A 27,283-nucleotide genomic window follows, 5' to 3' on the forward strand; every position below is an offset into this window, starting at 1 on the left:
TGTATTTCAAGTGAATCATTTAATGTGAGTGAGGCTCAGTTTGATATTACCAGAAATATTAACAGAAGAAAGTGGGAAAGTATAAGCATTTTCCCTTCTATCAGAAAAGGGTTTGATGCCAGGATAAAACCCTGTTGTTTTAACAATGGCTGATCAAGAAGGCTAGGATCTGGAAGTAAAAAATGTACTTAAAAGCACTGTCCTCTGCGGGCTCATTCCCCTGAAGGCAGCAAAATGCTGAAAATTTTAACTGGCTCAAAAATCATACTGAGAGATCAAAAAGAAGAGTTAGTCACAGCTTGGGGAAGAATATTTTTTTTCATGTCATCTGTCATCTACAGATGACACTAAATGTAGTTAGAGTAATAATTCCAAAGTTTCCCTGGAGTTGTCAGAGCACTCTGAGCTAACTGAAGGGGCTATAAACTCCTGCTCCTTTGAACAGAGTGGTTTCAAATGATAGATTCTCCAGTGCACCAACTGTATTTTCAAGTATAATTCTAGTATTTGTACCTAGCAATACAGAAGAAAAAGCAGCAGGGAGAAAGTATCAAGTATATAGGACATAAAAGGATCTGGCAGCCCTAGAATTCCCAGTTTGAGTCTTTTTCATCAGGAAAATCACATTCTGGCTCAGTCCAAGGTGATGCTGTAGACAGTGATATTGATGGCTTGTGACAAGGAGGAGGCAACAGTGAAAGTATTGAACTCTGGTTTTCTTCTTTCATCTGTTAAATAAATTCAAAATAAGGTTGAAGGCACATAAATTCAATACATTAATTTTTTAAAAAATAATAACTTTTAAAGATGTCATGTTAGAAGTGTGTAAATTGTTTTAGGTATTTTCACTTAAACATGCCTCTGATACTGATCATCTGAAAACAAGAAGTAGTACTAACCAAATAAACTGATTTTTATCAGAGAACTATTTTGCCCTTACACTATTTCTAGCCAATCTAGAAGAATACCTCTAAATTAATCAAAATATAAACTTAGAATAAAGTAACATGTGATGATATTCCATTTGTTTTATTTTAGAAAGTTTACAAAAATGTTTTCTTGTTTTTAATTTTACCTTGTAAGAAAGTTATTAAGAATCTCAGTAACCAAACTGTCCCATTAAGCTAACAAAATGATGCGACTTTAATAGTATTAAGAAACATCTAGACAACAAAGATAAATCAGCTCACCTGTTTGAAGAAAACATGGGACAGTAAGCTGCTTGCTGATGGCCTGAAATTTTTTTTGAAAAAATTATAAAAAAAGAACCTATTAGAATGTAGATATTTTGCTTTAAACTGTTAGAACATAAGTTTAAAGCTACAAAACTCAATACACAAAAATTGAAAGGAAAAAGATATATGTAAAGAGGCCCAATTCTTAGCTTCAACCTTGACTAATTAATTCTAGAGACTGTCTTCAACTACTCCATGATTTCCCTCATAGCTCAGTTGGTAAAGAATCCGCCTGCAATGCAGGAGACCCTGGTTCGATTCCTGGGTTGGGAAGATCCGCTGGAGAAGGGATAGGCTGCCCACTCCACAGGCTACCCACTCCAGTATTCCTGGGCTTCCCTTGTGGCTCAGCTGGTAAAGAATCTACCTGCAATGTGGGAAACCTGGGTTCAATCCCTGGGTTGGGAAGATCCTCTGGAGAAGGGAAAGGCTACCCTCTCCAGTATTCTGGTCTGGAGAATTCCATGGACTGTATAGTCCATGGTGTCAAAGAGTTGGACACGACTGAGTGACCTTCACTTTCATTCCATGACTTAACATTTATTAGGCACTAACTAATTATAACAAACTATCCTAGGCATTAAGGAGTTAAAAAAAAAGATTAAAAAGACATACCTTACTTCTAAAATATTAATGCTAATAGTTATCTATGATAATAATTACTATAATACCAGCAACTAACACTCTTGTACTGCTTGGAAGTTTCTAAAATGGCTTAACATAAGCATAGTAACTAATGTCCGGAAACATTAACTGATTTTTGTAAGGGGATTTAGTTAGGAAATGATACAGTAGAGACTGAAGCCCAAGAATTCTGACTTCAAACCTAGTATTCTTCCCATTTCTTCACTGTCTCTTCTTGCTTTAGGCACTGGTATTTTCTGGATTAGTCTATAGTTTTTCGATGAAAAGACTGATAGAAGATTTGAATTTGGCGTGAAGCAAATATCACAAAAACTTTTCCAAAACACGGATGTTTATGCTATTTAGATCTGACCAGTATTACCTTTTCTCAGGATCTTGTTGCAAACAGAGCTGTACCAAGCTGAGGAAGGCAGGAGAGAATGTTTTTGAGGAGGGTGTTTGCAATCTGTCACTATTTACTGTGCGAGTTCCACTGGAGACATGTACACTTTCTCCAATGCCAGAGTCTACACCTGATCGGGAATTTTTCATTCTGGATTCTGATTGAGGAAAAATACTGGCATCCAATGGACTGTAGGGAGGACCTTTCAGTTTCTGTAATAACATCTAAAAGAAGAAAATTTTCCTTCAACCTTTTTCAGGCAAAATATTAAAACAATAACAATGACAGTAAGGATCCTAAGAGTTTAAAAGATGTTTAAAAGAAATTATCTAGAATGTAAGGGATCTCATGAAGGGAAAGTAGTTCAGGAATTTTGGCAGCACTTACCTGTGTCCTGTGCATGTCTTGGAAAGGAACCTGCCCACTGGCCAATTCACAGGCTGTAATCCCAACGCTGTAAATATCTGACTTTACATTATATCCATGTAAATCCTATAGAACAATTAATTTGAAGTCCTTTAGTGTAAATACCCTTTAAAAAGTTACATACATATGCTTTTTTGTTAAGGATGGTGAATAATAATGGAAAAAACTCGTGAGAAATCAAGATACACCTAATATTTGGTATACACTTAAAAATTCCTAACAATAATTTTGACAAGAAGGAATAAGAAATGTCTTGCAGTAGGCCTTTCATCAGTCTGAATATAAGGGCACAATTGTCCTTTTGTCAAACTCAGAAGACACTCAAGACGCATAGACAACCCAATGCAATGGCCACACCTGACCTGTCTCAGTAGTTCTGGACTCAGCCACGGCTGCACTGATGTGCTGAACTGTGGGAAATCATACACAGCCCTATGCCTCTGTCCGTGCTTAACCAAACTATGCAGGTGGGACAGGCCAGAGAGGGTCACTAGGCCATCACCAGAAATGAGGATATGGCTGGCTTTAATACTCCTAGAACAAAAAGAAACAATCCTAAATACTAAGAAATTGGCCAAGAAAGAAAGAACAGAAATATGGTCAGAATAAATTCATGTATTCCCTTGGAAATTAAATACTCTATAATATTTAAAGCACGAAGTTATAATTTAAAGTAAAATGCAATATTATCCAATAAAAGATAGCCTCTGATGGTATTAACAAAATTTATAAAGACATGTCTAATATAAAAATTTCCTTTGTCAAATTATAGAAGAGCCTTGTTTTTCATTTGAAACATGGAAAATTGGAAACTAATAGAGCAGGATGGCCAATAGTCTGGTAAAGTATAATAAAAGCTTGATTAATTAGAATACTGTCTGCTAGAAATCTTCAGTTAACCAGAATGCTGCTAAGAAATAATAAACAGTAAGAAAAAAAGCTTTAAGGAGGTAAAATAAACAATAAGAAAACAAGCTTATTTAAAAGTAACTTAATTAAAAAGGAAAAAAAAATTCCCAAGTATCTCAGAGCAACACTGTTTTCAACACTGAGCTGATTACTTCTATACCTACAGTTTGGCAACTAGAGAACTGACACTTAGTATGATAATCTCAATGTGCTACATACAAAAAAACTTCAGAAATCAAAGGTTTAGTTACAACCTGTATACGATATAAAGATGACATAAAGCTGAAAAGCAGGTAAAGAAGCTCTTTATTTGCTTAAGAAAAAAACTAAACACAAGAGCTAACTAGGATCCCACTCCCCACAGCTTATAGTTGAAACAGGCAGGTTCTGGTATCCCTCATTACTGAGACCTGAGCTCAACGAGGGCAGGCATTCCACCCCAGTGGAATGCGCAAAGCACTTAGCACAGAGGAGATGGGCTGAACATTTCTGGTGAATGAACTATAAAACGTAAGCATCTACTATAACTACTGGTCCCTTCCTCCCCCAATATCATTTGCAAATTTCCTATCCTCCATTTTAACACTCAACTGTTTCTTCCTAAAAGCTCCCTAAAATATTTTTTCCTCTCAAATTCTTTCATTTTGTAAAATACAAATAAATAAATACCTGTGAATACAGCCATTTTGATGCAGATAGTTCAACCCTCTCACTGCTCCAAAGAGAATGTTCCTTATTAAAGTTTCACTCATTCCTTCAGGAAAGTAAGTCCTCAAGAGTTGACTTGCTGAACCTGAAAGAGACCCCTGAAATCCTCAGATGAACACTAAAAGTGACTTTGTTTCTATGTTTTAAATGTTCTTATCAACCATCAACACATATACACATGCTACATTTTAGAGTCAATTGATGCTTTTGAACTGTGGTACTGGAGAAGACTCTTGAGAGTCCCTTGGACTGCAAGGAGATCCAACCAGTCCATTCTAAAGGAGATCAATCCTGGGTGTTCACTGGAAGGACTGATGCTAAAGCTGAAACTCCAATACTTTGGCCACCTCATGCGATGAGTTGACTCAATGGAAAAGAGTCTGATGCTGGGAGGGATTGGGGGTGGGAGGAGACGGGGACGACAGAGAATGAGATGCCTGGATGGCATCACCGACTCGATGGACATGAGTTTGAGTGAACTCCGGTAGTTGGTGATGGACAGGGAGGCCTGGCGTGCTGTGATTCATGGGCTCGCAAAGAGTCGGACACAACTGAGCGACTGAACTGAACTATTTTCCTATGCAAAGGTAATTTTCCTTCGAGAATCTTTGAAAAGACTTCTAATAACATGCTAGAGATTAGGACAATGAATTAATAATACCCAATATTACTGAAAAAATACATACTGTGTGAGAATATATACATTTTTAAACCCACAGGCAATCCACAAAAACATTCTAAAAAAATCAAACCTCTAAAATTCACTTATTTATTCAACATACCTACTGAACACTACTTTATGCTAGGTATTTTATGAGTACCTGGGGACACCAAAACTAAAAACACATACATGATCCTGCCCTTGAGAAGCTCAAATCCAGAGCAGGGAGACAGATACACAGATGTTTACAATGCAGTTAAATAAGTTTACAAATGCAGAGAAAGACAGGGATGGTGTACACAAGTAGGAAAACTACTACTGCTTGAAGAATAATAGCAGCTGTCCATTGAGATAGAGGAAGGAAACTGAAGGGAAAAAAAGCTTGTTCAAAGGCATGGATTTCTTGGAGAAATCAGTGGTGGTTTCACTGATCATGAGAGCCATTCTACCTTTTTTTCTGAAGACTAAAATTCAACATGAACCAGATATAGAAATATATCATGAAATCTAGAATTGGCCAGGTTTATAAATTAAAAGTAGTAAACCATAAATTTAAGATCACACTCATCCTTATAATTACATCATCCAGGCTAAAGCATGAGTTATTTTACTTAAAATGAGTTTTCTTACCATAGGCCATAAAAGGAGAAATAACCCAAAGCCAGCTGCCAACAGTGAAAACAGTCCAGTAAGTTGTAATATTGGGATGCCGGAAAAAGTGGGATAGAATCACTGCTTTCTGGTATAGACACACAAGAGACAAGACATTTAAAAACAATGTTTTTTTCTTCATGATGAAGATAACAGCAGTAGTGGCAGCTTATTAGTACTAATAATGGAGTTTATTAGTACTAAGCACTGTTCTCATACGGTCATGTCTTTCAGTCTCACAGCCACTACACAGAGTATGTGGCATTATAATTCCCATTTTAAGACGAGAATACTTAAAAACAAGACAAAACTTGTTCAAGAGCACATAATTAATGAAAGGAGGACAGTCTTAACTCCAGAGGTCATATTCAATAACTGTTCTGTGTTCTTATGATAGAAACATTTAAAAAATACATTAAAACATGAAGATAAAAGTCCCTTCTAACACTAAATGATAGAACCACTATTAATATTTCAGTATAATTTCTTCCAATCTTTTTCTGTTCAATATAAATGTGCACAAATACATTAAATATGTTAAAAGTTGAGATATCAAAATGAAGTACTTTCTCTCTTTATATCAAAAATGATTAGTGACAATGGAAATAGTATTATAATATTCCTAAAATGTAATCTGTTAAAATTTATCAATTCAGAAGCTAATTTAACTTAGCTGTATAAAAAAGAAACTGTTTGCTTTTGTTTTTTTCTATTTTCCTATTATTTGTGACTGGACAGATGAGGGGTATTTAAATAAATTTCAGACCAGTGTTTCAAACATGACATTCATTTGAGGAACCTACAGTAGATACCAAAGTTTGAATTTATTTGTTGTTTTATGGATCTGGCTTCCTTTCTTTCCAATTCTGTAATTTTATGTTTATTAAAAGAAAGAAATCTACCTTTTTCGAACAGAACTACTAATCTGTGAAAAAGTAAAGTTCTTACAAATGTAAGTTCTTACAAATGTAAAAAGTAAAGTTCTTACAAATGTAATGTCAAACAGACATTAAATTAGGCATATATATATATATATATATTTTTTTTTTTTTTGTATTGTTACCTGTAAAGCTTTTAGGCGTTCTTCAGTGCAGTTTTCTAGATTTGTAATTTTTATAGTGACCAGTGTTCCTGTAGGAGTATGCCGTGCAAGATGGACAGAAGTCAAGTTGTCAAATCCCCTTCCTAAAATAAGACATAAAACTCATATTAAAAACCAAAGAGAAAAACTGACAACCTGGACTTTATCAAAATTAACTTTTGCTCTTCAAGAAAACACTGATAAGAAAATGAGAAGGCAAGCCACTGACTCAAAGTATTAACAATATTTGTATCTGATAGGACTCACATCCAGGGTACCACATAAAGAACTCCGACAGCTCTATAATAAATGACAAAAATCCCAATTAAAAATTAGGCAGAAGATTAAACAGGCAAGCCAAATAGTAGAAAAGAAATGGCCAATAAGCACATGAAAAGATGCTCAAGACAGAGAAGCACAAATTAAACACAATACATTATATACCTATTGTAATGGCTAATACTGTGACTTTATAAAGTTGTGACATACTCCAACAATGGAATGTTACTCAGCAATCCTCTACTCCCAGTCCCTGGCAACCACTGATATAATTTTTGTTTGATATGTAAATAGTATCATAAGGAGTAGTTTTTTAGGGTCTGGCTTCTTTCACTTAGCATAATTCTTTTAAGATTTATCCATGTTTCAGTACTTAATTTATTTCTATTGCAGAGTAATAATAGGACTTCCCTGTAGCTCAAACAGTAGAGTCTGCCTACAATGCCGGAGACCAGGGTTCGATCCCTGGACTGGGAAGTTCCTCTGGAGAAGGGAATGGCAATCTACTCCAGTATTCAGATGGTAAAGAATCTGCCTGCAGTGTGGGAGACCCAGATTCAATCCCTGGGTCTGCAAGATCCCTTTGAGAAGGAAATGGCATCCCACTCCAGTATTCTTGCCTGGAAAATCCCAGGAACAGAAGAGCCTGGCAGAGTAATAATCCATCATATGTATATACCACAATTTATTTATCTATTCATAAGTTGATAAGGTATTTGAGTTGTTTTCAGTCTTTGGTGACTATAGAAATAAAACTACCAAAAACATTCTTTAAGTAGACATGTTTTCATTTCTCTTTGGCAAATACCTTCAAGCAGGATTGCTGGATCACGTATGTTTAGCCTTATAAGAAGTTGTGAAAGTGTTGTTTGAAAGTGGCTGAACCACTTTGCATTCCCACAAACAATGTGTACGAACTGCAGTTGCCTGACATACTTATCAGCATTTGTTGCTGTTTTTAAACTAAAAACATCTAGAATAGTAATCTATTAACAGACATCTAATAAATATTAGTTTCCTCCCTCTCTCCACAGTCACCAGATTCTGCCACTTTTATTGCTGAAGTGAAGTTAATCTGAGATTCATCCCTTTCTCCCCAGTATCAGCACCACTTGCCCAAGTCCTGTCCTTATTCTCTGGATAGACTGACTTCCTCACCTGCCCTACATTCTCAACCAGCACATGCACCAAACCCACTGATGGAGCTACTTCAAAAGCCTGTGCCAAGGTCCTGTTCACCAGAAATTTTTATTCAGTAGGTCTGATGGGATTCATACACTGCAATTTTTAAAAAGACTCAGGTGATGAGGATGATACTTCTGGTTTTAAACCACTGATCTCTTCTTTCAGGTTACTGCCTGGAACTGCTGCCAGTTGTACTAAGTTTAACATTTTATCGAAAGAAAGCTACTACAGTGCAGCAGCTGAGAGCTTAGATCTCAGCTTAGACACCCCATATGAGGTCTTCTACAATATGTTCCAAACCTCCTTTTTCAGATGTATCCATTTACTTTTCAGATTTCTCTCCTCCTACTGCCTACTTCTCTTTGTTCCTGAATCGAGGCACAGAGCAGCTATGCTGACAGTCCTTCCTCAGTCACCTACTGGAGTATTTTTTTTCAATCTTTTTTCATTGACATCATCTGAAAGTCCTTTCTAATTTGGGAAGCATTTTCTACCAGTGCTATTTTATTGCAGAAAAAGTCAAATCCTTATTCTTTGTCACCTTGACCCTGGCAGGTGAGGGTCAATGATCTAAGCTTAGTCAACTGAAGGATGAAGTAAGTGACAAAGCAGGGGCAGTCAGAATTCACTTAAAACTTATCTAAAAATCCATTTTTAGTAGATTTTTTTTCACTTAAGTGTGGAACTCCCTAGTGGGGTCCAGCGTCTGGTGGTAAAAATACCTACTCATGTACATTAGCGAGGCTGCTCTTATGCTGTGACCCTGCTTATGGTTCTAGTCATGGAGCTTCTCTTGGCTTTTTCCAAGCATATTTTTCTAGCCAATGATTCTGTGAATTAGAGAAATTGCTCAAAAAATTCCTTCTTTGATTAACTGGTCAAGATTCCTTTATGTTGTTTGAACAAAAATCCTGATTAGAATATTTAATAAACTTTTCCTCATGCTTCAGTATCCAGCCCCTTTTTTGCCATCTTCCTTGACTCCTAGAAGAGTCAAGATGAACAGTTGGATGCTCCATCTTCTCTGTTCCCATAACACTTAGCATAGCTCTACTACAGTACTTTTCAGTGCATAAGACAAAGCTGTCTTTCATGTTTATCTTCCCAGAGAGGATGTGAACTCCTCAAGTGTTTTACACGGCTTTATATCCCTGCACCTAACAAAGTACCTCTTTGCAGTGCTTAACAGATGTTTCTGAATAGTCAAAGCAAATTTTCACATGTATAAGACTATAAACTATAACTCAGCCTGTTCCAAACCTAACTGAAAAATGTTTCTACTACAAATGGAATTTTAGGTAAGGTTTTAAATTAAAAGAAAGTAATCTGGTTTGGCCACCTCATGCGACGAGTTGACTCACTGAAAAAGACTCTGATGCTGGGAAAGGTTGGGGGCAGGAGGAGAAGGGGATGACAGAGAATGAGATGGCTGGATGGCATGACCGACTCTGTGGACATGAATTTGAGTGAACTCCGGAAGTTGGTGATGGACAGGGAGGCCTGGCGTGCTGTGATTCATGGGGTCGCGGAGAGTCGGACACGACTGAGCGACTGAACTGAACTGAATCTGGTTAAAGGACTGTGACTGAAAAGATTTACATGATTTGATTTAATTCAGACAAATGATTAGACGTTTCCTACAGTAAAGATACAAATACTATTCAGTGTCCTCCTCCTCTACAAGTACTTCAGTGAAAAAGTAAAAATTCTAGAAGGTAATCTTGAAAAAAATCTGGCTACTGTTTTAGGACAAATAAAATTAATACATCCATCTGACTGACACAATTAATATTTAGTTTTATGCTGTGGGTAACAACAGAAAAAGACTGCTTACAAAATAATCATTTGTCATCAATTTCATTTCTAACAATGATGAGTCAAATAACTGCACTACAGAATTATTACCTATTTCCACTTGGAGTTCATACTGAGAAACATTGGTGGAACAGATCACTTCACTGGCTCTAGTGGATGAAGGCAGCAAGGAAAGGGTTGGCTCATCAACCTGCATTTTTTTGAAAACATGAAAACAAAATAGCTATAAACTTTTTTGGTGCCAACTGAGTCCCTTACTCCAATATAAAGTACTGATATTGTCTTTTCAAACACACAAGTGCTCATTAGGAAAGTACTGAAAGGTGACTTAAGAGACTATTTTAAGATCCAAAAAGTATTCACAATAGCTAACAAGTTATGCCTATCAGTCTGTGAAGCAGGGTAGGGCTAGAGAAGCATATTTACAGGTAGTGAAGAACAGTTTTCAGCTCAATTTTCAGGAAGCATTGTAAGGAGCTGCTAAGAATGGCTGTTGAGCCCTTGGGGTATCTAACAAATATATCAAGGGAAGAGATGCAAAGAACTATGAAAAATATTCTATTCTGCTGTTCTTGCTTCAAGTGGTTGCCAATTACAATCATTCCACATACAGCTATTCTGCTCAATTAGTGGAGATGTTAACAGTCACAGAACAATTTCCACACTGTGGCTTATTAAAAGAAGCTAAAGAAGTTTTTCACAAGATGAGATGAATCAGAAGAGAGGTCAGAAAGAAAAATAAACCTCAAGAGATGGGAGAAAAGAATATATAGAAGTCCTGAGTTAATGACCAAGTACTACTGTGGCCTTTCACAGGGTACTATGGAGTCAAGAATCCTAAATCTGAACCAGATCCCAGGGGCAGTAAAATAATATGCATGCAGGAGAAAGAAGCGACCAGCACCACTGGTGTTATATGATAGCCAAGAGGATTTCCAAAAGACACTTAGTAGCCTTTAGAGGCACCATCAGGTGACAGGAATCTTGTTACCACCTCCAAGGTAAAGAGAATGAAGAAGGCAGTTAGAAATAATATTACTATGTACTAGGAATTCTGCTAACCACTTTTTACATTTGATTCTACAAGTTCCCTAAACTTTTAAGAGAGCAGAATATAATTACAAGATCCTGGCCAAAGGTGAATAAAGGTGAATAGTCTTCAAGAGGGATAAAAGGCTGTAAAAAAGAAATTCTACCATATGACTGGAAATAATCCCAACGAAGAAAGAAATCTAAAAAACCAATTCAATTTCTTTAGAATAGTAGTCTTATTAAACTCAGATTTAAAGAACACTATAAGAGAGCGAATGAAAAGCATATAGCAATTCTAAAAACATTCAAAGTGATAAGCTGTAAGTCTGTTAGGAAGGCTAGAGCACAGAATGAATTGAGACAGTTCACTGCTAGAAAAAATATGGCATCAGATTATCAGATGATGGGTTGAAATCAAGCTAATAAAACTCTACTTTGCATCCATCAACTCCATTAGGGAACAGTCTTCTTTAAACTAGAAGATGCACTTAATTTTTAATTAAGTAGCTGAAGAACAAAACATTGTTTTAAATAGGTTCAAACCTCCAGATCAAAGACATCAAGGATATCAAGTCTGCAAATACAGTAGAACTCAGGTGAGAAACCAGAATGGAAACAGTCAAACACTGACTCAATTTTGAGAAAAGGGATAAATTATAAAGGGAAAAGCTTGATGCTGTTGCCCGGTAAGGTCTGGTATCAAATTACTACATAGACAGTTATGGACACTTAAGAAAACAACATTAGCAGTCATAAGAAGACAAAATAGGTTTACTAAGAGTAAATCATTTTTAACCTCAGCTCTCTTTTTGATTTGATAACTAGTTAAGAATTAAAAGCAAAAATCATACCAGTGTTGTTGTCCTTCTCAAACTTTTAAAATAACTTCCTAAAAATTCAAAAGACTTGGTTAATGAATAGTCTAGAAAAAAGTGATGAAAACAATACCATTTATAATAGCATCAAAAAGAATAAAGTACTTAGAAATTAACTTAACCAAGGCAGTGAAAGGCCTGTAAAATGGAAACTACAAAATGTTGCCAAAAGAAATTAAAGAAGACATTACTGAATGGAAACATACCTCATGTTCAAAGACTGTAAAATTTAATATTATGAAAACGCAAAGCACCTCAAATAGCAAAAACACCTTGAAAAAAAAAACTGGAAGACTCATTCTTCCTGATTTCAAAATCTACTACAAAGCCACAGTACTTAAAACTAACAAAAACTAACTCAAGATGGATCAAGAAAATATTTGCAGGTCATATTTCCAATAAGATGTTAATCAGAATACAAATTGAACTAAAACTCATAACAAAATAAAGCCCATCACAACCCAATTAAAAAATGGGCAAAGAACCTGAATAGACATTTCTCCAAGAACACATGTATATGGTCAATAAACACATGAAAACATGTTCAACATCACTTATCATTTAGTTCAGCTGCTGTCATGTTCGACTCTGCGACCCTATGAACCACACCACACCAGGCCTCCCTGTCCATCACCAACTCCCAGAGTCCACCCAAACCCATGTCCATCAAGTCAGCGATGTCATCCAACCATCTCATCCTCGGTCGTCCCCTTCTCCTCCTGCCCTCAATCTTTCCCACCATCAGGGTCTTTCCAAATGAATCAGCTCTGGGCATCAGGTGGCCAAAGTATTAGAGTTTCAGCTTCAACATCAGTCCTTCCAGTGAACACCCAGGACTGATCTCCTTGAGGATGGACTGGTTGGATCCCCTTGCAGTCCAAGAGATTCTCAAGAGTCTTCTCCAACACCACAGTTCAAACGTATAAATTCTTTGGTGCTCAGTTTTCTTTATAGTCCAACTCTCACATCCATACATGACCACTGGAAAAACCATAGCCTTGACTAGATGGACATTTGTTGGCAAAGTAATGTCTCTGCTCTTTAATATGCTCCCTAGGTTGGTCATAACTTTCCTTCCAAAGAGTAAGCATCTTTTAATTTCATGGCTGTAATCACCACCTGCAGTGATCTGGGAGCCCAGAAAAATAAAGTCAGCCACTGTTTCCCCATCTATGTGCCATGAAGTGATGGGACCGGATGCCATGATCTTAGTTTGCTGAATGTTGAGCTTTAAGCCAACTTTTTCACTCTCCTCTTTCACTTCCATCAAGAAGCTCTTTAGTTCTTCTTCACTTTCTGCCATAAGGGTGGTGTCACCTGCAGATCTGAGATTACTGATATTTCTCCTGGCAATCTTGATTCCAGCTTGTGCTTCCTCCAGCCCAGCATTTCTCATGATGTATTCTGCATATAAGTTAAATAAGCAGGGTGACAATATACAGCCGTGTTGTAGTCCTTTTCCTATTTGGAACCAGTCTGTTGTTCCATGTCCAGTTCTTTTTTTTTTTTCCCAGAAAAACATCTATTTCTTTATTGACTATGCCAAAGCATTTTTTTTTTTTTTTTTTTGCTTTACAATATTGTATTGGTTTTACCAAATATTGACATGAATCCACCATGGGGGTAAATGTGTTCCCCAACCTGAACCCCCTCCCACCTCCCTCCCTATCCCATCCCTCTGGGTCATCCCAGTGCACCAGTCCCGAGCACCCTGTATCATGCATCGAAGCTGGACTGGCAATTCGTGGATCACAATAAACTGTGGAACATTCTGAAAGAGATGGGAATACCAGACCACCTGACCTGTCTCTTGAGAAACCTGTATGCAGGTCAGGAAGCAACAGTTAGAACTGGACATGGAACAACAGACTGGTTCCAAATAGGAAAAGGAGTACGTCAAGGTTGTATATTGTCACCCTGCTTATTTAACTTATATGCAGAGTACATCATGAGGAACACTGGGCTGGAAGAAGCACAAGCTGGAACCAAGATTGCCGGGAGAAATATCAACAACCTCAGATATGCAGATGACACCACCCTTATGGCAGAAAGTGAAGAGGAACTCAAAAGCCTCTTGATGAAAGTGAAAGAGGAGAGTGAAAACGTTGGCTTGAAGCTCAACATTCAGAAAACGAAGATCATGGCATCTGGTCCCATCACTTCATGGGAAATAGATGGAAAAACAGTGGAAACAGTGTCAGACTTTATTTTTTTGGGCTCCAAAATCACTGCGGATGCTGATTGCAGCCATGAAATTAAAAGACGTTTACTCTTTGGAAGGAAAGTTATGACCAACCTAGATAGTACATTAAAAAGCAGAGACATTACTTTGCCAACAAAGGTCCATCTAGTCAAGGCTATGGTTTTTCCAGTGGTCATGTATGGATGTGAGAGTTGGACTGTGAAGAAAGCTGATCGCCGAAGAATTGGTGCTTTTGAACTGTGGAGATGGAGAAGGCTCTTGAGAGTCCCTTGGACTGCAAGGAGATCCAACCAGTCCATTCTAAAGGAGATCAATCCTGGGTGTTCATTGGAAGGACTGATGCTAAAGCTGAAACTCCAATACTTTGGCCACCTCATGCAACGAGTTGACTCATTAGAAAAGACTCTGATGCTGGGAGGGATTGGGGGCAGGAGAGAAGGGGACGACAGAGAATGAGATGGCTGGATGGCATCACCGACTTGATGGACATGAGTTTGAGTGAACTCCAGGAGTTGGTGATGGAAAGGGAGGCCTGGCGTGCTGTGATTCATGGGGTCACAAAGAGTCAGACACGACTGAGCGACTGAACTGAACTGAAAGCTTTTGATATCTCCTTCATATTTGAATGAGATCCCTGCTGAGTACAGTAATCTGGGCTGTAGGTTATTTTCTTTCATCACTTTAAGTATGTCCTGCCATTCCCTCCTGGCCTGAAGAGTTTCTATGAAAGATCAGCTGTTATCCATATGGGAATCCCCTTGTGTTTTATTTGTTGGTTTTTCCCTTGCTGCTTTTAATATTTGTTCTTTGTGTTTGATCTTTGTTAATTTAATTAAATGTGTCTTGGGGTGTTTCGCCTTGGGTTTATCCTGTTTGGGACTCTCTGGGTTTCTTGGACTTGGGTGATTATTTCCTTCCCCATTTTAGGGAACTTTTCAACTTTTATCTCCTCAAGTATTTTCTCATGGTCTTTCTTTATGTCTTCTTCTTCTGGGACTCCTATGATTCGAATGTTGGGGCGTTTAACATTGTCCCAGAGGTCTCTGAGATTGTCCTCATTTATTTTAATTCGTTTTTCTTTTTTACTCTCTGTTTCATTTATTTCTACCATTCTATCTTCTACCTCACTTATGCTATCTTCTGCCTCCGTTATTCTACTGTTGGTTCCCTCCAGAGTGTTTTTGATCTCATTTATTGCATTGTTCATTATATATTGACTCTTTTTTTATTTCTTTTAGGTCCTTTCTTGCATCTTCTCAATCCTTGTCTCCAGGCTATTTATCTGTAACTCCATTTTGTTTTCAAGATTTTGGATCATTTTCACTATCATTATTTGGAATTCTTTATCAGGTAGATTCCCTATCTCTTCCTCTTTTGTTTGGTTTGGTGGGCATTGATCCTGTTCCTTCACCTGCTGGGTATTTCTCTGCCTCTTCATCTTGTTTATATTGCTGTGTTTGGGGTGGCCTTTCCGTATTCTGGCAGTTTGTGGAGTTCTCTTTATTGTGGAGTTTCCTTGCTGTGGGTGGGGTTGGACAGGTGGCTTGTCAAGGTTTCCTGGTTAGGGAAGCTTGTGTCGGTGTTCTGGTGGATGGAGCTGGATTTCTTCTCTCTGGAGTGCAATGAAGTGTCCAGTAATGAGTTATGAGATGTCAGTGGGTTTGGAGTGACTTTGGGCAACCTGTATATTGAAGCTCAGGGCTATGTTCTGTGTTGCTGGAGAATTTGTGTGGTATGTCTTGCTCTGGAACTTGTTGGCCCTTGGGTGGTGCTTGGTTTCAGTGTAGGTATGGAGGTGTTTGATGAGCTCCTATCGATTAATGTTCCCTGGAGTCAGGAGTTTTCTGGTGTTCTCAGGATTTGGACTTAAGCCTCTTGCCTTTGGTTTTCAGTTTTATTCTTACAGTAGCCTCAAGACTTCTCCATCTGTCACTTCCAAGGCGGTACCCTCTGTTTTGTTTGCTGGTCTCTTCAGTGTCTAATTTCCACCCTGACACAAGGGGGCAGTGGCAGACACTTTTTTAGGCTCACTTGTTCAGTTGTGCTGTGGGGAGAGAGGAACACTGCAAACAAATAACACTGGCGTGTGCTTGCAGTGTCTTGGCCACACTGGGTTTGCCCCCGGTCATGGCATGTGTGCTTTCCCTGTCTACACTGCTTAGGCTCTAGGTTGCTCTGCCGGGAACTGTCTGAGGCTGGCCCTGGGTTGTATGCACTTCCCAGGTCTAAGCCACTCAGGTTCAGGTACTCAGGTACTCCTCAAAGGCGCAGACTCAGTTGGGCCTGTGTTTTGTGCCCTTCCCAGGTCCAAGCAGCTCAAATGACCAGGTGTTTGGTGAGCACGGTCACTGCGACTTATTGCCTCCCCCGTCCCTGCCACTTGGTTTTCTGGGTGTACAACCGGTGCATCTTCTCAGGCGGATGTTGACCATCCAGAATCCCAAGAAGTCTTGGTTAGCAAAGAAGCCTGCTTGCAGTTTGGTAGATGATACCTCTCTGGGGCTGTGAAAGCCCCTTCTGGCTCTGGCTGCCCTTGTTTGCCTGTCTCGGCGGGGGGTGGGCCAGTACGCAGCCGGCTACCTCCGCTCAGTCCTTTGTTCTGTGAGCGGGTCTGGTGGTGTCTTAGGTTAGGGCTTTTCCCAGGGTAGCTATCTCACAGTCTGGTTTGCTATCTCAAGTTAGTTCCCTCAGACTGCCCTTGGGGCATTCAGGCCTGGTCCTTACTCTATGCAACACAGCCCACACCTCCCTGCCCAGCTCCCGCTTGCTAGTCGTGGATATGGGCGTCTGTGCTGCTTCTCTGCTGGGAGTTACCATTGGGCCCGGAATCTGTGGGTTTTAATTATTTATTTTTCCTCCTGATTATGTTGCCCTGAGGTGCCAAGGCTCACCACAGACTCGCCAGTGAGAGTGTTTCCTGGTGTTTGGAAACCTCTTTTTTAAGACTCCCTTCCCAGGACAGATCTCCATCCCTACCTCTTTTGCCTCTCTTTTATATTTTTTCCTACCTCATTTCGAAGACAATGGGCTGCTTTTCCGGGTGCCTGATGTCCTCTGCCGGCATTCAGAAGTTGTTTTGTGGAATTTACTCAGTGTTCAAATCTTCTTCTGACGAATTTGTGGGGAAGAAAGTGGTCTCCCCATCTTATTCCTCTGCCATCTTAGGACCACCTGCCTCAGGTCCAGTTCTAACGGTTGCTTCCTGCCCTGCATATTGGTTTCTCAAGAAGCAGGTCAGGTGGTCTAGTATTCCCATCTCTTTCAGAATGTTCCACAGTTTATTGTGATCCACACAGTCAAAGGCTTTGGCATAGTCAATAAAGCAGAACTAGATGTTTTTCTGGAACTCTCTTGCTTTCTCCATGATGTTGGCAATTTGATCTCTGGTGCCTCTGCCTTTTCTAAAACCTGCTTGAACATCTGGGAGTTCACGGTTCACATATTGCTGAAGCCTGGCTTGGAGAATTTTGAGCATGACTTTACTAGTGTGTGAGATGAGTGCAATTGTGTGGTAGTTTGAGCATTCTCTGGCATTGCCTTTTTATCTAATCATTAGGGAAATGCAAATCAAAACTACCATGAGATACCAACTCCCATCCTTTACAATAGCTGTTATCAAAAAGCAGAAAATAATGAGTTTTGAAGAGAATGTAGAGAAACTGGAACTCTTATGCAGTGCTGGTGGGAAGGTAAAATGGTACAGCTACTGTGGAAAACAGTATGGTGGCTCCTCATAAAATTTAAATAGAATTACCATATGATCCAGCAATTCCACTTCTGGGTACGCACCTAAAAGAACTGAAGTCACAATCTCAAAGAGATTTGTATACCCATGTTCATAGAAGCACTATTCTTTACAACAGCTGCAATGTGGAAGCAACCCAAGTTTTCAACAGCAAATAAATGAAGAAGCAAAATGTAGTATACACATATAATGAAGAATTATTCAACCTTAAAGATTAAAAATTCTGCAATATACTGCAATACCAATGAACCTTGAGGATATTATGCTAACTGAAAATTCTCAGTCAGAAAATAATAAATACAGTACTTATATTGGTACTTAGAGTAGTCAAATATCAGAGACAGAAAGGAGAATTGTGGTTTCCAAGAGGTGGGGAGTTATGGAGATGAATAGCAGTGATGGTTGTATAATATTATGAATTATTTGATGCCACTGAACTATATACTTAAAAATGGTTAAGATGATAAATTTTATGTTGTATGTATCCTACCACAATATTTCCCGTACTCGCCCCTGCTAGGGAAAAAAAAACAAAACACTTGTGGAAGTTTCCTGAGTTCTAGGCATCTCTCTTGGTAATAGCAAAGAGCCAACAACAGACACTTTACTTTCTAAACTCTACCTCAGTCTGAAGGGTAATACTTAAATGAAAACTAGGACTGGATACTGTATTCTATTGTACAAAAGAGTATGTAACTAGAAGACTTTAAAGTAATAGTGAGTAAAAAGTGAAATGACAAAAATGATGACAACTGAAGATAAGATCAGGATAAATTTATAAACAAAACTAACTAAGATTACTGTATTTTATAGGACTAATATATTTGCAAGGCAGGTTCTATTTTATAGAAATAATTATAAAATAAAGATTTAGAGATTAAAGGTGGAAGATCCCAGAGAAAAATTTATCAGCATGTTTCTTTAAATATTATTTAATATATCAGTTATTACCCAGGGATGATAAAGACAGGATGCCTATTTTTGCGGGCTCATGTGGAGAGACATATACATCAATCATTGTGAGATTAATATAGTAAATGCCTTTTTATGAGGATGTCTAAGATCTGCAGGAGCATAACAGAATTAAAGATACAAGAGCAAAGGCTTCAGATGAGATAGTTGAACCAACTCTTTAAGCAAGAGGAAGAATTTTAGAGGAAGAAAATCGAGAAGGGTATTTCAAGCAGAAATAAAAGTATGTGCTAAGACTCAGTAGTAATAAATGAAACTCAAAAATCAGATATATTCCATACCATTAAAAGTTCTTATATCACATTAAGAAATTTAGGCTTTATCCCATAGGATTTAGGAAATAAATGGCAATTTTAAAGCTGGAAAGTGGCACAAACAGGCCTGTTCAGGTAACGGTGTTGAAAACTGACCTAAGTGGGAGATCATAAGAGGTTATACATATGACTAGGAAACTACAAGCAATGAGTTTACCTGCAATAGTCCAGGTGAGAGATGATGAGATTTGAGTAGTAACAGTGGTCAGGTGAAGGAGGAGATGGACTCATGGGCATTTCAGAGACTTGGTATATAACTAGATGTGAGGGCCAAGGAATAGGCAGTGTGAGGATAACTACAAAGTTCCCAGTGAGGGTGATTTAGCAGTTGGATTTTCATTTGCCAAAGCTGGAAATTCAATAGGTCAGTGAGGTCTGAGAGAAGATTAAGGTTTTACTCAAATTGCTACAGAGATAGCTTTGAAAACTCTAGCCAGAGGTATTCTATAGACACATCTGATACCCAGGAAAGAGTCAAAGCTGCAGGTAAAAATTTGAGAATCATCAGTCCCGCCTGATGACAGGGTTCCCTAACAACCTGAAAGATAACCTTAGGTACCTCTAGACAATCTGAAATCTGAGCAACTGAAACCACAGGAGCCTTTGAGACTGCTTAGGGAGAGTCTGTTTAGGCAGAAGAGCAGAGATCAATTATAGACTTCTGGAGAACAGCTTAAGTAGAGGAAGAAAAAAGAAGAAGAAGAAAAGAAAAAGAGGTAAAGGAGAACCAAGAATTATATTCTGTAAAACGGCATTATAGGAGGCAGAAGAGGAACATTTGTACTCAACCATTTTCTTACCAGATTTTGATGGGTACAGGTTTCAGACTGTTTTTCAGGTCTGAGTGATTCAACTTGTGTTCGTGAAGTGCAGAAACAATCCTGTAAAATCAGAAATATATTAAATAAGTGAAAAATCAAAAACACTGTAAGGGTGGCACATGGATACAAAGAAGTTTGTTGACCAGGGTGAGGAACAGAGAGAAAGGGCAACATACAGGAGCCTGAACCGGAGCCAGGATTCATACTGTGGGGGTACATAGCATGGGGGAGAAGGGAGAAGCATCTGGGTATGCAGAAGACAAACTTCATATCTGCTGTAGTGTTACTTGGTGCTATCTCTGACTCTTGCTCTCTGCCCTGGAGGTAATATCAATTCATTCTTACTGCAGGTGCTAGTGTTTAACTTTTTCATCATCTTTGCAGTCTTCTTCTGAGTATTTAGCTAGAGATTATTTCATTGTCCTCATATCATTTTATCTTGATCCTTAGATTTTTTTCCCTCAGGTGTAGGAACCATGTCTATCTATATTTAAATCACATATTGAGTTTATTTGGAACCAGTGTTGTTTTCTAAAGTGATAAAGATCTCTAACCAACTCAAATCAAATTAAGAGACTTAGTTTCATTATCACAATTTACATTTTCCTGCATTTTAACTCAAGGTTCTATTATCACATACTGTCAATAAAGAAATGTAACACCTAAACATGTTAGTAATATGAAGCTGATGTTACATTATTTAGGAAGAAAATGTGCCCCCAAAAAAGTATAAACAAACTATATGAAAGAGATTTTTAATTAATGTCAAGCATCTCATGAACATTCATTTTTATATGAACATTAACATATTATTGGACCACTGGTGGCTCAGACAGTAAAGAATATGCCTGTGATACGGGAGACCTGGCTTTGATCCCTGGGTCCTGAAGATCCCTTCGAGTGGGGAAAGGCTACCCACGCCAGTATCCTTGCTTAGAGAACTCCATGGACAGAGGAGCCTGGTAGGCTACAGTTCATGCAGTCACAAAGAGTCAGACACAACTGAGTGACTAACATTTTCACTTTTCACTACGAAAGTATAATATCAACTGAATCTTTAAGATAAATCCATCCATGTCTACTTAATGGTTTTAGTCACTTACTTAATCAGACTTCCTTTCTCTAAAAAGTATGCCATAATTTCTCACTAATCAAACTAATAATTTTCCCAGTTAGCCTAAATTACTGATTAAGTTGAATTCCTATAGTAGGTATATGTTATCAATCTTACTACAATAATCTTAAATAGATCCCCCCCATTTTATGTAAAATTTGCCCCTGAAGAACAGTAGCTAAGAGTGTCTAGATAGCTGTAGAATCATTTCCTTTGCAAATTTCTATTGGTTTGTGTAGGGTGAATAAAATTTATAATAAAAGTTTTTGAAGCTACTATTGTTGTTCATATAAAAAATAATCACCAGTTAGGTCATTTATATGTTATTTGGTACTTAAATATATTTTCCAACATTTACCCTGACTCTTTCACAATAATCATTAATACTCTGTGTGAAAAAGGGTTAACACAGCAGGCCTAAAACTGCTCTCCTTAGAAAGGCCTGCTTGCAAGGCTGACACTTGGCTGGTATCTGGGAACTCAGATTTTGGGAGGGTTCCCACCATTCCTTGATAATGGATCACGGTGCTTAAACTGTTTGTGCAAACAACATGGTTTATGCTGAACACCTGCTTTTTTTCTAAGAGTGTGGAATTTTGTTACTTGCTGCTCCTTTGAAAACACCATTTCCTACCTGTCAAACAGATGGTAAACTTTGAATGGGGAAGAATCCTTCATTAACTTTATCTGAGTTGCACAAATATCTCATTGAGGAGAAAACATGAAGGTTTTGATTCAAAATAGTCTAAATATTTCATCATTGCAAGAATATAAACTAAAATTATTAACAAATTGAACAAATATAAATGACCCACTATCAAATTCTATTTTTTCCAAAAAAACCCATAATTACGAAATAATAGATTAAGTAAGATGTCTTTCCCCCCAAATTTGAAAACCGGGGCAACCACGTAGCCCTTTGAATCTCAGGATCTTCATCTATCAAATGCCCCTTTACATCTCATCCAACCTACAAACTGACATAAAATTGTTAAGTCTTAGATAATCCTTTAGAGTAGAAACTATGGTCCATGAATCACCTGTTTTAGTGTGTAAAGTTTTACAGAAACACAGATACCTTCATTTGCATTTAACTCATATTGGCTATGGCTGCTTTGATAACAGAAGAGTAATTTAATGGAATGGAGTGGAGAAGGCAATGGCAAGCCACTCCAGTACTCTTGCCTGGAAAATCCCATGGATGGAGGAGCCTGGTGGGCTGCAGTCCATGGGGTCGGACACAACTGAGCGACTTCACTTTCACTTTCACACATTGGAGAAGGAAATGGCAACCCACTCCAGTGTTCTTGCCTGGAGAATCCCAGGGATGGGGGAGCCTGGTGGGCTTCCATCTATGGGGTCACACAGAGTCGGACACGACTGAAGTGACTTAGCAGCAGCAGCAGCAATTTAATGGAGATCATATAGCACACAAATCCTACCTGGCCCTCTAAAGAAAAAGTCTGCAGATCCTGCTTTAGAAAAATGAGGTAATATTTCACCTCAATGTATTTTCCAGATATATAAAGCTCCCCTTTCAGGTAGATAAACTTTACTTTAAACAGAAAGTGAATGCATTCTGTATTTTCCAAATAACCAACAATATAGTCTCCTAACTTCATAGTTCTGCCTCTCAGATTTGGCAACTGATGGAGTGAATTGGCAGATATGAGTTTGATCCTTGCCTCTAATTCTTTGCAATCTTAGGCCAAACTCTAAATGAGGACTATACCGCTTGCCCTGCCAATCACTAACAATTTTGAAGACTAAGAGAGCATTTGAAAATTACATATGCACGCACCACTTTTTAAAAGATCACTGCTTTAATAATTTAAATATTCAAATAAAGTATTATAGTCTATATAAGGCACAATGAAAGTTCTAAAACTACTTAATCTAGGCTAGATACCATGGATTTCATATAAACAAAAACCAAGTTAGTATCTATACATCATATTATACATTGATCCAAATGTATCTTGTCTTGCTAAGTCAAGGGGCTTATTTTTCGTACTATTTTGCCTACCTTTAGTCAAATGGAAATTTGTAAAAAGAGATTTCTGAAAGATTTAAAGAATAAAGCTGGATGGAAGAGGAATATCTAAGGATAGTAAATGTATGAGAAAAATTGTGTATGGGACAAAGGAATAGAGGGAGTATATCAGAGAAGTATAGAAGAAGCTCTTTTTTAAAGAGACAAAAACTCAGTGAGAATTTAATATGTTTAAAGACCAGAAGTCATTCAGATTAAAGTAACATCTCAGAGCATAAGAATATTCAATCAGAGTATGCCTTTTCTTATGGCTTTACACTAATATCTAACTACTCTGTTGATACAAAATTAGATCCACATTTATAAAAACTTACCAAAAGAGACATTGAATCGCTTTAGTTCACAGAAAGTAACAAAAATCCATCTACTCCAAAGATTTCTGCTTTATCTTCAAGACACTGAAATATCCTAGTATAAAAAACAGAAACAAAATAACATATTTACATAACAATTCCTTAAAGATCTAGTTGCCAAAACCCACCACTATTTGGGCAGCTGTTCTCTGACACAAGGACTACCGACATTTCTGAAAGGTGTTCTTAAAGAGCACTTCTGTTTACCGAATGCCATTTCGGATCTGATAGCACAAGAGATATCAGATATTACCCACTCCAGTATTCTTGGGCATCTCTGGTGGCCCAGCTGGTAAAGAACCCACCAGCAATGCAGCAGACCTGGGTTCGATCCCTGGGTTGGGAAGATCCCCTGGAGAAGGGAAAGGCTACCCACTCCAGTACTCTGGCCTGGAGAATTCCATGGACTGTATAGTCCATGGGGTCGCAAAGAGCCAGAAGTGACTGAGCGGCTTTCACTTTCACAGATTTCCATCACAAAGGCAAAGTGCAGTTGAAAGGAGGCTCTGAATATTTCCAAAGCCTTGATTACCTGCATCTGTTCTTCCTTATCTGTACTACTTTTTTCAAAGAACGCTAAGCAAAATGTAAAAACAATACAAAAAGGCAATTTTGGACCCACTTTTACTACAAATGACGCCCAAGAATTTCCAATGGTTCTACTTATAAGTAAACTTTGAATCTTCCAAAGCTTCCTTATCAATTCATTACCTATTAAATCATTTAGGGTCACTGACCAACAAATTTGGGAAAGAATCAGGATTAGTAACAGACTAGGAACTAATAACATTTTCTTCTTGCCATATGTTTACAAAAAACTTTTTTTTCCAATTTTCATGTGAAAATATTTTCTGTAGGTTGTTTTTTACCTTATGATTCTTAGTTCTCATTTCCATTCTACTTGGAATTTACTGACAGATATGAAAAATATGCTGATTATTATACAAATAATTCCTGTCCACTTTCACTGATGGCATATTAATCTCAATAGTTTATGAAGACTCCAACAGATGCAGAGGTTTAAAATAGTAACTTACTACATTTACATTCAAGAAGCTAAAAGCACCACCAAAATTTCCCAGATCTTTCTGCATAGAAAGGGTGGCAATGTTTTAAATTTCCTAGTATGTGGTATTCCCTTACACCTACCCGATTTCTCTTCCACCTAAATTGTGACTGATTATTTCATTTTAATGAAATTCCCAAGTTTGATCAAAGCATCTGCAAACATCCGAACAAATGGCAAAGAAAAGGATTTTGTAAACTACAGAAATTATACACCAGCATCTAATTTTATTGTTAAGGAAAGAAGTCAATTTGTTCATGATATTCATTACAGACCAAAGGTAAAGAATGGGTGTGTGTGTGTAGGGGGGACCTGACAGGGTTTGCTTATTTTTGTCTCCAGCCATTCATTATCATAAATAAAAGGCACTGATGTTTGCTGTGTTACAAAAGGGATAATGCAATACCTGCCCTGCCCTGCCCATTTTCCAGGTGGTTCAGATCAAATGAAATGCTTCATCTGAAAGTGCTTAGAATTACCAAATACTGTATCCATACAAGAGCTTAAGAAGATGCTCTGAAAGGTACACTCAGTTATTACTGGTAGCAGTACCAAATGGTAGGGCTCATTTGGAAAGCAAGTTGGCAATGTTTTGATAACCACAAAAACATTCATACCTTTTGATCCTATAAAATTCTCACTTCTAGTAATCTAAAAAAATATCCAAGTAAATGAAGAAACCATTCACATGAAGAAAGTAATTACACTGCTATCTGAAACAGTCAAGTATTCTTACCACAGTGTTTAATGAATGGCTGTCATGGGTCAGGTGCTGTGCTGGGCACTGGGGACACTCACTAGTGACCCAGGCAAACAAGGTCCAGACCACTTACAGCATACATTCCCACAAGCCAAGATTAGAGATGTGGTGATTAACTGAATTTCCTAGTTCTCATGATTGTTTCCTGCTTTTTCCACATAATAACTGTAAGTTCTTTCTTCAACAACAAAAAATTTTACACTAGATTATCTATTTTTCAGGAAAACTCACAAGAAACTGACACAATCTGTGAAAACTGTTAGTACTAAAGGGGTTGCCCCTGTGCGAGGCTTAATCCTAGAGGATTTTGCTTTAGATATGACAGACTATTAAGAGAAAATTTTATGACATTTTGAGGTCAAGGCAGCAGTTGCCCCCGGTAAGGGGCGGGGGGAAGGGGGCAAATTTGCTGTTATAATTTTCTCCCGTACGCTTTCACTAGGTAGGAATATCTTTTTTAAAAAATTCATAGTTGAGACTTGTATTTCTGAATGTATTCACAGACACATCACTGTGATCTCTCATCAGTTCAGTTCAGCCGCTCAGTCGTGTCCGACTCTTTGCGACCCCATGAATCACAGCACGCCAGGCCTCCCTGTCCATCACCAACTCCCGGAGTACACTCAAACTCATGTCCACAGAGTCGGTGATGCCATCCAGCCATCTCACTCTCTGTCGTCCCCTTCTCCTCCCGCCCCCAATCTTTCCCAGCATCAGAGTCTTTTCCAGTGAGTCTCTCTCTCATACTTGTATCTAAAAAGCTAATCAGGAAAAGCTTTGTAAATAAATTTATTCTAGGTGACTCAGAGCAAATGAATTACTTCATCTTAATGAAGAATGAATGAAGAACGGTTCCTCTGAAAACTTTAATCTGAAAGGTTGACACTTTCTGGAACAATCAGAACGCTCAAATTACAGAACTCGGGTTTTGAGTTAATTTAAGCATCCAACAGAGGCCCTTGTAACAGGGAATGCAAAAAAGCCCGATTTAACTCTTTGTGGAGCCTTAAAAAAAATTTTAACCATAGCGACGCACAACTCGGTAGAATTTTCTAAACTTAGCATCGTGACTCAAGCTTTCAAAAAATATTTACTAAGCGGGTACGCGCTGTCACAAATTCCAATCGCGTTTTGAGGGAAAAGGTGCTTGACACAACAAATCCAAGAGGGAAAAACACAACCCTGAACTTAACTACCGAGGAGAAAACACAGTTTGCATTCAATTATATAAAAGCTTCCTTCCGAGTCCTGCTTTGGGGGACTTTGCAGCGAACTCGCAGAAGGTGGCACACGGAGCCGGGCCGGAGGGCGTCTCGGGTTTGGGAACGCCACGCGTGGGTGAGTGCAGCCAAAGGTGAGAGCAGGGGTCGGGGTGGCTGGACCCGGGAGAGCACCGCGGGCGGCCGGACCCGCGCACCTGGCGCCGCCGACCCCAGCAGGCGCAGCCTACCCACTCGCAGGTGCTCTCCCGGGACGCCGGGCAGAACCGGAGCTGCGCTGGGCACAGGGGCCGCTCTTTATGCGGAGCCGGACCCCCGCCACGGCTCCGCCAGCCGCCCGGGCTCCGGCTAGAGGTATGACGGCGAGTTCTAGCCTCGAGGTTCCCGAGGCGCGCGCGGACTAAGCCGCGCTCCCTCACTTCGCGACCGGCCCCTAGCCCTTCCCCTCGCTGCCCGGCCTCCCCTCATTACCCTGGCGGCGAGCACGGCCAGCGGTTCTCCTCAGGCGGCCAGCGGTGCGGGGCCCGGGCGCCCGGCCCGCCCAGGGTCAAAGCGAGAGCTCAAGGCCCGCTCCCAGCCCGGGCCGCGGAGCCAAGGGGGCGGTCCCAGATTGGGGCTGTGGGCCTGGAACTCTGCCCCAAACGTCCGCAGCCCGCCGGGACTGGACTCGCCCCACCCCGGCCCCAGGGTCGCTGCCCCGCCTCCCGCCTCCCGCCTCCGGCTTCAGGGCTAGCAGGGAGGGGCGTGGCCTTCGAGTTAAAGAGCGTGGCCGAGAGGA

The 27,283-nt window shown here is 39.0% G+C and overlaps 2 protein-coding genes across 3 annotated transcripts in view; one reads left to right on the forward strand and one right to left on the reverse strand.

Annotated features, from left to right (window-relative positions):
* Positions 1–27,129, reverse strand: STRADB (STE20 related adaptor beta). The gene is made up of 12 exons (XM_055397080.2): positions 26,977–27,129; positions 23,421–23,514; positions 19,919–19,999; positions 10,068–10,167; positions 6,681–6,802; positions 5,597–5,705; positions 4,267–4,390; positions 3,051–3,222; positions 2,650–2,754; positions 2,242–2,486; positions 1,191–1,233; positions 1–728 (listed from the first exon to the last, which is right to left on the reverse strand). The coding sequence occupies exons 2-12, from the start codon at positions 23,430–23,432 to the stop codon at positions 585–587; spliced, it is 1,257 nt and encodes a 418-aa protein (XP_055253055.2). The 5' UTR covers positions 23,433–23,514; positions 26,977–27,129; the 3' UTR covers positions 1–584.
* TRAK2 (trafficking kinesin protein 2) overlaps positions 26,469–27,283 on the forward strand; it is a 70,123-nt gene continuing 69,308 nt past the window's right edge. Inside the window, exon 1 of one of the 2 annotated variants that reach the window (XM_055397077.2) lies at positions 26,469–26,623. The gene's annotated coding sequence lies outside the window, so the exon portion shown is untranslated. Of the gene's footprint in view, positions 26,640–27,283 lie in introns of both variants that reach the window. The other variant, XM_055397076.2, reaches the window with a different exon arrangement.

This window comes from Moschus berezovskii, chromosome 2 (genome assembly GCF_049115385.1).
Source record: "Moschus berezovskii isolate FMDL1 chromosome 2, NW_MosBer_1.0, whole genome shotgun sequence".
Lineage (NCBI taxonomy): Eukaryota > Metazoa > Chordata > Mammalia > Artiodactyla > Moschidae > Moschus > Moschus berezovskii.

What these genes read in the sequence shown, in the direction of transcription:
- STRADB (XM_055397080.2), bottom strand. An exon ending in TGAACTCCAAGTGGAAATAG is followed by an intron (nt 6,803 to 10,067) that starts GTAATAATTCTG and finishes GTCTTATTTTAG; the next exon opens with GAAGGGGATTTGACAACTTG. An exon ending in GTCCAGAACTACTGAGACAG is followed by an intron (nt 2,755 to 3,050) that starts GTCAGGTGTGGC and finishes ATTGTTCTATAG; the next exon opens with GATTTACATGGATATAATGT.